The sequence below is a fragment of the Galeopterus variegatus genome, unplaced genomic scaffold (assembly GCF_000696425.1).
Source record: "Galeopterus variegatus unplaced genomic scaffold, G_variegatus-3.0.2 Scaffold566, whole genome shotgun sequence".
Lineage (NCBI taxonomy): Eukaryota > Metazoa > Chordata > Mammalia > Dermoptera > Cynocephalidae > Galeopterus > Galeopterus variegatus.
In genome coordinates, this window is record NW_007726677.1 from 337,840 (window position 1) to 347,433 (window position 9,594).

The following is a 9,594-nucleotide window of genomic DNA, read 5'->3' on the forward strand; positions in this document are numbered from 1 at the left end:
ATCCCAGCAGGGCAGGCATCAGGCCTCTCCCATGGCTCTGCCATGGCTTCTGCAGTGAGGACCCCACTCAGCATTCTTGGTAGGACCCCGGCTCACTCTGACTGGGCCACAAGGTGCCTTGCTCATCTGTCTGCCTGCGGCCAGGGAAGAAGCTGTGCAGGGTGGTCTGAGCTGATCTGGACTGCCCTGTGAGCTGGGATCAGGGAGTCCTCCTCAAGGCACATGGCTATGTAGTGGGCACCCAAACAAAAATCTGTACATTAGGGAAGGGGGACGTGGAACAGACACAGGGTGACAGTCAGCTAATGTCCATGCAAGGCATTCTGGATTTGGGGTTCTCTTTGGGGTGGGGTCACAAGATGTGCTCCAGCCTGCCTCCTTTCCTGCCTGGCCACAGTCAGCTGCTTGCTGGTGGTCTTGTTCTCCAGTCCCAAAGCTGTCACTGCCCTTGTCATCTTACGGTTAGCCTGTTCCACTCACAATGGCCTGCCTGGCCCCTATAGGCACCTGTTGTTGTGGCTTTGATGATCTCATCTTACTGGGTACACTCACGGACCAGCACCACACTGGCTGCCAGGAGGGGACATGGAAAAGGATGTGCAGCAAGCTGTGTCTGACAGGCCACAAGTGCTGAGAGCAGTGTGGCTTCTGGCCCGCAGGTGCTTCCACTGCGAGGACCAGGAGCAGGGAGGAGGGTGGGTGTGGAGACAGTGGTCAGTCACAACTGGTCACAGCAGTGGCCTCAGTGGGAGGCATATGGGTGAGGTAGGGCAGGGAGGCTGGAAGGTATTGGTGAGATGCTTTGAGGACAAGGGCACGAAAGGCACCAAAGTGCGAAGTCATAGCATTCATAGGTCTAGAAAGTAGAGGGCCGTGGGGAAGGTGGCACCTGCTGACCTGTGTCTGGAAGGAGAGTTGAGATTTCAGAGCACTGGAAAAAATCAGTTGTTACAGAAGAAGTGTCTGAAAATGTACTATACTTTTTTCTAAAGTAAACATAAAGAATAACGTGCAACAAATTTTCATAAAGTGACTCCATATAACCGGCAGCAGATTAAGAAACAGAAGATTCTCAGCCCCCTGCACGGCCCACCCCAGTTTCTGTCCCTTCTCCAAGGCCGGACTCCCAAGTCCTGGCTCTGAGGTGACCAGCTGGGGGCCTCACGTGGACATAGCTGAGCAGCATGTGTGAGACATCTCCCCCGTGGCTGTGTGGGGTCTGTTGTCTGACAGAAGCTGTTTATCCTTCTCCTGCTGATAGGCATTTGGGTGTCCAGTTTAGAGTTGCCCGGAGCATCCTTGCAGTGTCGTGGTGCCTGTGTGCGTGCACCCTGCTTGTTTGTACTTGGAGTGGGACGCTGGGTCCTAGGGTTTGCACAGGACACAAGGACACTGAATGGCTTCTGTTTGTCATCTGGAAGAAAGTTTTTTTTTGTTTGTTTTTGGGGGTTTTTTTTGTCCTTTTTGAGACCGGCCGCACCGCGCTCAGCCAGTGAGCGCTGCAAGCACACCGGTCATCCCTATATAGGATCCAAACCCGCGGCAGGAGCGCTGCTGCGCTCCCAGGTTTTTTTTGTCCTTTTTGAGACCGGCCACACCGCGCTCAGCCAGTGAGCGCTGCAAGCACACCGGTCATCCCTATATAGGATCCGAACCCGCGGCAGGAGCGCTGCTGCGCTCCCAGCGCCGCACTCTCCCGAGTGCGCCATGGGCTAGGCCCTAAAAATTGTTCTGGAAGAAAGTTTTTTTTTTTTTTCTGTTTGTCATCTTAAGTGTTATCTTTTGCCCTCCTTCCTCAGCAGCAGTGTTGCTTCTTGCCATGTTCTTCTCAAGGATTCACTCTTATTATTTCTCTCAAACGTAGCATGCTGAGCACATAAGTGCTCATTAAAATGTGGCTGAACTCACTCAAGTTCAGCCAGGGCCCTGCTGGCTCTGACCAAGCTGCCAGGAGCTTGCTTGAGGATGGCTGGGGTGGCAGGTGCTCCCAAGTGCGAGGCGTTTCTAGTTTCCAGTTCAGGGTGCTCAGAGCACTTTCCTTCAACTTGGGGCTGCAGGAGGGAGAGAGGTGTTTTGCCCGAAGGCAAAGCAGCAGGATGGTGGAGGGGAGGATAGGCTTGACCCCAGGAGGCCTTTGCACACGGGCAGACTTGGCTCCTTCCCAACACTGGGGCTGTCGCTCTGGCTTTCTGTGCTAGGCAGTACATTCATGCCAGCACTTTGAGCACAAAATCAACTGCCATCCTGGTGTATTTTAAAAATCAATCATAAATTGGCCCTTAATCGTCATGTCATGTTACACCAGAAATGACTTATTCTGAGGCCTGCTGAGGAAGTTCAGCATGCCCTGTGGGAAGAAATCACTTTTGTAGCCCTATAAGGATGGGCTGAGCAGGGCAGGTGCTTTTTGCTTCAGTGATAAAAAGTAGACACTCAATTGGGTGCTGGCCCATGGCCTCTGGGGGTGGCAGGCAGGTCTGAGGTCACAGTCTCAGTGCCCCAGCCCACCTTCTGCCATGACAGTCTGCACAGAGGAGTTCTGGCTTGGGCCTCCACCTCCAGTGCAGCCTTCACCCTCACGGCTGGCACCAGGAAGTGAAAGAGCTTGTCTAAGTAAACGTTTAGAAGTCTGCCTATGCCCAAGACTACCAGAAGTCCTGTGACACTTTCTGAAGACGTCCAGTCTGGCCTGGCTCCCTGGCTGTCAGATGGCATTACACTGCCCTCTCCTGGGTGGCCATCTGAGCTAGCTGCATGTGCTCAGGGCCATGATTTCTTAGAACAGCAGGAAAGATTTTTAAAGCCCTCAAACTTTTTGGAATGAGAGAAAGAGGTGCACACACACTGGCTCCTGGCCAGCACTGGGTGTGCTGTACTGGAAGGAGGCAGCTCCCCATTTGAGACCCTCTGGGAGGTGGCGGCCCAGGTAGGGCTCAGGCTATTCCTGAACACAGACTGCATTTGAGTCTGGTTCTATCTTCTATTTTCCTCACTTTTTGGAACTTCCTAGAAGATTCCTGGCTCTAGCATGTGGCAACAACGCCCAAAACCAATGAGGTTTTATTTTTACTTACTGTTTTTTTGAGTCATTCAGGATTTGGCCCCCAAAAGCAAGACGCAATCACTAAAGCTTTGCACTTGAAAGGTGGTCAAGGAGCCACAGAATCTGTTTTCTCTGAGATGTTCTGTTTCATGCAAGTGTTTTCTTTTTTTTTTTTATAAGATGACCGGTAAGGGGATCTTAACCCTTGGCTTGGTGTTGTCAACACCACGCTCAGCCAGTGAGCGAACCAGCCATCCCTACATAGGATCCGAACCCATGGCCTTGGTGTTAACAGCACCGCACTCTCCTGAGCGACAGGCCGGCCCATGCAAGTGTTTTCTTTAACTCAGCTATGTTGGCTCAAAGTTTAACTTTGTAAAATCTGAGTTTCCACATTTAGGAGATGGGCTTGTTCAGGCATGAGGTATGGACACCATGGACTGACTTGTGCAGGCACCAGTGCCCCCCTCTGAGGTAGCTTTTTATTCCACATTCTGACACTTGTAAGGGCCCCCCCCCTGTCTTTTAGAACATTTTCTGTTCTCACCCTTATTCTTTCAAGTGAATTTAGACAGATATCTAGACAGTCTCAAATGGATTAAGACTACAGGTATTTTGAAACACGCACAGCTTTAAACAGTCCCTTATCCTTTAGATGTCTTTACCTGTGGGTCTTTTTAAAATTGTCCCAAATTCATGAGCCTTCCATAAATTTCCTCTTTCTCTCTCTCACAGAGTGATGCAAATGGGACTGCAAAGCCACCTTTCCTCAGGTATGTGTAACTCCCTACATGGAGCTCTTTGGAGTATGGTGCTGCCCTTCCCTTTTGGATGAGTGGCCTGCAGCATCCCCCAGAAGGGCCTTTGGTGCCCAGACCAGGGGGCCAGTCTTATGAAAAACCGTGGGCCCATGGAGCAGACTGCAGCCACTTGTTCTCATCACCACCCACTTTAGACTGTCCCGGGAGCAGGGCCTGGAGGGACAGCCCAGCATCTGCCTGGATCCAGCCCCCCTCCCAGAGTGGCTGTCCCACATAACCCTCCTTCCCCATTGTAGGACTGAAGAGGTGTGGGCTCTCCTGTCAGAAACATTTAAAACTTTGGATTGTTCTATCATGGCATGGAGGGAATTGCCCAGAGTAAAACTTTCATGTTCAGAAAATGCACTGAGTTTGTACACAGTGGGAGAGTGGTAGGCAGTATAATCTTACAGAACAAGAGCCGTGGTTATTAGCTCCTTTAAAATCAAATTCCTGTCTTGGAGCAGTATTTCTGCAGAGATTTTTTTCTTCTCCCCCACAGTGGAGAAAACCCCTTTGCTACTGTGAAACTCCGACCAACAGTGACAAATGACCGATCAGCACCCATCATCCGATGAGATGATGGCCAAGGATTCTTCTGATTCCTCTGTTAAGTTCTCACTTGCAAAAAGATAGGTGTATATTGTTTGGTGTGTGCTGTGACTGTTGTAAAGCTTCACGAGGGTGCCCGATTGTCAATGTATTCTATTTGAGCAAATCAATGCATTTTCCCAATTTAATATAGTTGGGTTTACACATTTGTCTTTAAGATAAATGAATAATAGTTTAGTGACCAACTCAATCATTTAAAATATTTTCTTCCTATTCTGTTCAAAAAACAGTAAATTTGGTTCCAATCCTTCCTGTATCATTTTTTAATGTTCTATGAATTTTTTTTTTTTTTAATAACAGCCAGAATAAGGGATAGTCTATGATGCTTTCATGACTGGCTTTCTGCACCTGAATGCCAATGAGGCTGTAGTTTATTTTATATAAAGCATTATGTTTATCTAAAGAACATATTGTGTCAGGTTGCGTCTTAGCACGCAAAGCATAATTTTAAGCAATATAAATTATGAAAATAGTATATAAAATGTAATAATTTTTTAACTTAAAGATTTAAAACTTTTGTTTAATCAAATGTAGATAGACCTGCCTGAGATGGAGAAATTGCTCCCGTCCTCCGATTTAGATATAGCTGTAGGGTGCTGAGACTCTTTGCCTACCCTTATCACAGCCCTATTTAGCATTTATGAAATTAAACTCCAAGAGCTACTCGTGCTGCACAGGGCCTTGGAGACCTGCGCATCTGAGAGTTCTGTGTGTACAAGTCCTGAGGTGTTCTCATGAGGCTAACTGACCAAAGCTACATCCATAACTCATTCACTTGGAAACCTCTTGGGGTCCCAGTTTCCCCATTTGAATCAGGTCCTGACTCACAACCAGTGCTTATAAAGCCAGGGTGACCTCTGCTGGTTGGAGGGAGGGTCTGTTTCTCAGCCTGGCATAAGCCAGTGGCTAGAGTTTGTCTCTGGCAGCTAGGGATTTGGACCTATTTTGGAGTAAACAGTCATGATTAAAATTCACACCTAGGCCACTCATGGGGAGGGGGCGGGGGGACAGCACACTGCTGCTTATCATAGCACCTTCGGTTTCACCACAAATGTATTACTCTCCTATAAGCTTGAAATTGGTCATGATCAAATACAGATAAACGTGTGTGTGTGTGGACACTTCAGGCTCCTTCTAGCTAGGTTGAGCAGTGTCACTGTCTCTCCTGTGAGAACAAACCAGAAGACCCATGAAGAGCTGCCAGCGCAAGATTGTCACCTCCACCCCCCAGGACCACCTGCCTTGCGAGAAGGTGCCCCAGCCAGGAAAGAAAATTCAGTCCAATTCAGTTACATGGCCCACTTCTCTCACCATTTCAGAAAAGTCAGAGTAGAGACGATGGAAGCCCATTCTTCTCAGCAGTGGGGAGGGAATGAGGTTTTGGAATTGTGTTAAGAGGAGAGAAGGGGGGAGGGGCTTTAGAGCTCCACTGTGAGATTTTCCTGGTTTTGGTCCAGGTAGGAAGAGTCCTGGGATGATGAGATGCAGTTGGCAGGCCCCCTTGGCTCACCCACCCCCTCAGACTGGAAAGGGCTTTAGAGCTCCACTGTGAGATTTTCCTGGTTTTGGTCCAGGTAGGAAGAATCCTGGGATGATGAGATGCAGTTGGCAGGCCCCCTTGGCTCACCCACCCCCTCAGACTGGAACCCCAGTGGTCACTCAGCCATTCCAGGAGGTGAGGCTGGCCTCATGGCCTTGGCACTGAGGTGCGTGCTCTGTAAATGTCAAGGTATTGTTTAGTTTTAATAATAAAGAATTTGAAACCAAGCACATTTCCATGAGCTATAAATGCCTATTGGAGAAGAGAAGATGATCATGATTGGTCACAGATTGGAGCATGTTGTGAAGCTGGGCAATGGGTACATTATTCTCTATTTTGTATGTCTGAAATTTCCATAACAAAGCTTGATTTAAGTGGCAGTGCATAAACACTGAATAAGCAGAACCAGGTAAACAATGGTATGAATCTCATTTATTTAAAACAGTATTTCTCAAATTGGAGACTGCAAAGAATAAAAGCAGTGCTTTATTGAGTTGTCATTAACCTGGGGAGCAGCGCTGCTGCCTTGCCACGCTCTGTGAAACCTCAGCTCGCACATGCCAAATCTATCCCACTGCACTTTACAAAACAGTCCTGAAGCTTAATCAAATAAAACTATTGTACACAACATTTACATTAGAAAAAGACAGCTGAATGTAGGAAAGCCAGGTGTGTTGTTCCCTTTAAGTAAAAGTTGCTCCACAGTTGGGGCATCTTCGCTTCCTCAAGGCAAAACAGCAGATGAATCCAAAGGGAAACAAGATGATGGCCAAGAAGATGCCCAGGAAGGTGAAGCAGTCCTCCAAAACCCCAACTCTGCAGAGAGAGAGGGCAGGAGGATTAGGACACTCAACAGAGCCAGAGGCCTGACCTGATGTCCCACCAGACCCCGACCCCCTCCCCCTGGGAAATCCTTTGCATGCCCACCCTTGCACACAGACCCATGGCTTATGATTGACACAGGGACAGCTGGTGACTTACAGTGGGAATCTGCCTGAAAAAGACAACCTTCACCCCTCCCTCAGCAACCAACCCCATCGGCCTAAAGGGCCACTAAAATGGGCTGCATGTGCCAATTTATGAAGTAGGATGGCAAGCAGCTGCTTTTCAGTGGTTACATATAAAATTCAAAGAGGAGAAGAAAACTTAGTTGAAAGGTACTACCACTTGAAATCTATCAAGGCAAGAACATTCAGTCACCATGAGCTGCCACACACTTTCTCAAAAGGAAGGAGCAACAAGGAGGAAATGCTACTGTCTATAAAAATTCTTGCATCTCTGAAAACAGGAACCCCCCCCCCAAAAAAAAACTGTCATTTTAGGATATTTTCTTAATGTTGAAAATATTTTTTTCCATCCACTTGAGAAAAATGCCAAAAAAATTGATAAATTAGGAGCTGGTTTTGTTTGGTTTTTATTGTTATGGGGGGTACAGCTAGTGAAAGACTGAAATCAGCCATGTTCACCCAATGTCTAGAGTGCCACTTGAGAAATTTCACCTCAAAGCTTCCTTTTCAAAACAATTCCAGTTCACCTTCAATGTGCGTAATACAGAACACTAACAAACCTGGGGGCCTCACCCACATCATGTGCCAAGGAGCACAGGTACAGTGACTTGAAGTCATCACTCAGATTTCTTCTGGCAGGGAGGTGTGGGGAGTGGCGGTTGGCAGGTACAGGGATGGAAGCCTGGATGTTGGTGTCATCAGCACCATACTCTAACCAACTGAGCTAACTGGCCAGCCCTTCACTCAAATTTCAAGGGTCCTTTTCAGAGGTCCCAAAGGTAGGAAGCAGGAGTGCTGTGCTCAGCTCTGCTCCTTAAACTACTTCTAGAAAGTTTTGGAGACAGGTGAAATTATAAGAGGAACCAAACTAGTCAGTTCAGCCCGAAGGAGAAAAGCTTCACTCCTCCCAGACAGATTCAAAAGAGCTCCTCCCCAGGCTTCTGAGGTGCCCAGCCCCAGTCCAGTACTGAGGGCAAGGGTGGGGGTGATCAGGCCGCTGTCCTGGTGGAGCTTCACCAGAAGAAACCTGCTGAGTACTGAGAAGGGAACAAAGAGGGGGCCAAGAAAGAACAAATGGGGGGGGGTAGAGAGGATCTCTCCAGGAGGTGATACTGAGCTGACCCCAGAGGAGGAAGGGCTCAGTGAGGAGGCTGAATGAAGATCACACAGGTGGCAACCTACGGGCAAGGATCTGAGCTGATCCCCACCTGCTTTCAATAGGGAAGCTTTCTGTGAGCTGACCTGCTGACCTTTGCACTGCTAAGGGGAGAAAATGTCACTATGGCCATGCAGAGTACCCCACTCCCATACCCCCAACCCAGCATCCTGGATATTTCTAATGCCACTTACGTCTCTATTGTCCACTGCCCCACCCCCAGCGTCTTGAATACTGCCACCCATCCTTTATGCCCACAAGAGCCTGGAAGCAACTGCTGCTCCTATGCCCCCTTGTGTAGAGAAGAGGAAGGTCGCAGCTTATCAAACATCGAGAAAGGATACAAGTGAAGAGCCCAAACACAAGACCTCACCAAAACTCAAAATGCCAAAGCAGCAGCTGCTGAAGGCCCTTTCTCACTTGAGGGCTGCTCCTGCCAAAGCCTCACTGAACAAGGCTGGAGCTGCAGGTGAGGGAGCCTGGCTCCAGCAGGAGCCCATGAGCCCTGCAGGGGGCCACAGGCCAGCTTCTTCCCAGAAATGGGACCAGTTCCTGCTCCCTGCTTCTCTGGGGATCATGAAAAAATAAACCAGGATATTCGAAAAGTCTGGTTTTCAATTGCTTAAGAAAAAAGGTCAAACTCAATGTCCACCTACCTACTTCCCTCCCTCCAACCCACTCAGAGAGAGCTGCCTAAAACAAATTTAAGACAACAGTAACTTGTAGTAGCATTTCCCAAAGGCCCTAGTCCTGAAACACTAGTCTCCCTGATAAGCTCCACAGAAAAGGGGATTCTCTGGCCAAACAGTTTGGGGAAAATTGTTTTCTCTTCCCCCTCTTGGACAATCCCAATGTATGTAGTTCACTGAGGCTCAGAGAAGTCCTGTAGTGTAGACACCTGGTGAACCATTTCATCCAATGTTTCCCAAACTCATGTGACACTGCCCTTTCTGCTGATGGGCACAGGGAAGCCCTGCTCTAAGGTGGAGCTCATTAAGAGGCCCAAGTTTGTATCCACAGAGTTACAATTTCTTATATGGATTTTTACAAAAGTGTCTCATTTCTAAGCACTACAGGTCATCAAGCCACCACACTACTGCTCAGCCCCTCCCATGGCTCTCCTGCAAGTCCAAACTGGGCAGGACAGCCCCACCAGCTGGCCTGAGCAAAAAGCACCTGCTGCCCCAGCTTCCAACCAAGGGTCCGGCTGGCAGAAGACCCAGCTGAAAAAGTACCTGAGGCCACAAAGCTATAGTGGGAAGGCCCTAAGCCACTAGCTGTGTCCCTGCACACAGGACACATGACAGGCTGCCCTGCGCTGAGAACTTCCAGGGTAGCTGGAGGGAGGCCAGAGGGCCTTAGAGCACACAAGGGAGCTTATGGACTTCATTTTCCCCGTTTGTTCCTGGCATCTGCACAAATTTTTTTTTTTTTTT

At 48.6% G+C, this 9,594-nt stretch overlaps 2 protein-coding genes and 1 long non-coding RNA gene across 5 annotated transcripts in view; 2 read left to right on the forward strand and 1 right to left on the reverse strand.

Annotated features, from left to right (window-relative positions):
• BAIAP2L1 (BAI1-associated protein 2-like 1) overlaps nucleotides 1-4,716 on the forward strand; it is a 109,551-nt gene extending 104,835 nt beyond the window's left edge. For all 3 annotated transcript variants that reach the window (XM_008570055.1, XM_008570054.1, XM_008570057.1), the window contains 2 exons: nucleotides 3,779-3,816; nucleotides 4,346-4,716. In XM_008570055.1, the coding sequence (XP_008568277.1) occupies nucleotides 3,779-3,816; nucleotides 4,346-4,421 (114 nt within the window). In that variant the 3' untranslated portion in view covers nucleotides 4,422-4,716. The remainder of the gene's footprint in view (nucleotides 1-3,778; nucleotides 3,817-4,345) is intronic.
• Nucleotides 4,717-6,410: 1,694 nt separating this feature from the next.
• BRI3 (brain protein I3) overlaps nucleotides 6,411-9,594 on the reverse strand; it is a gene marked incomplete at its 5' end in the record, with an annotated part of 9,993 nt that continues 6,809 nt past the window's right edge. The window contains one exon of the mRNA XM_008570053.1: nucleotides 6,411-6,811. Within this exon, the coding sequence (XP_008568275.1) occupies nucleotides 6,679-6,811 (133 nt within the window). The remainder of the gene's footprint in view (nucleotides 6,812-9,594) is intronic.
• Nucleotides 7,394-8,763, forward strand: LOC103588389. The gene is made up of 2 exons (XR_550311.1): nucleotides 7,394-7,600; nucleotides 8,382-8,763. It is a non-coding gene; the product is annotated as an uncharacterized LOC103588389 (long non-coding RNA).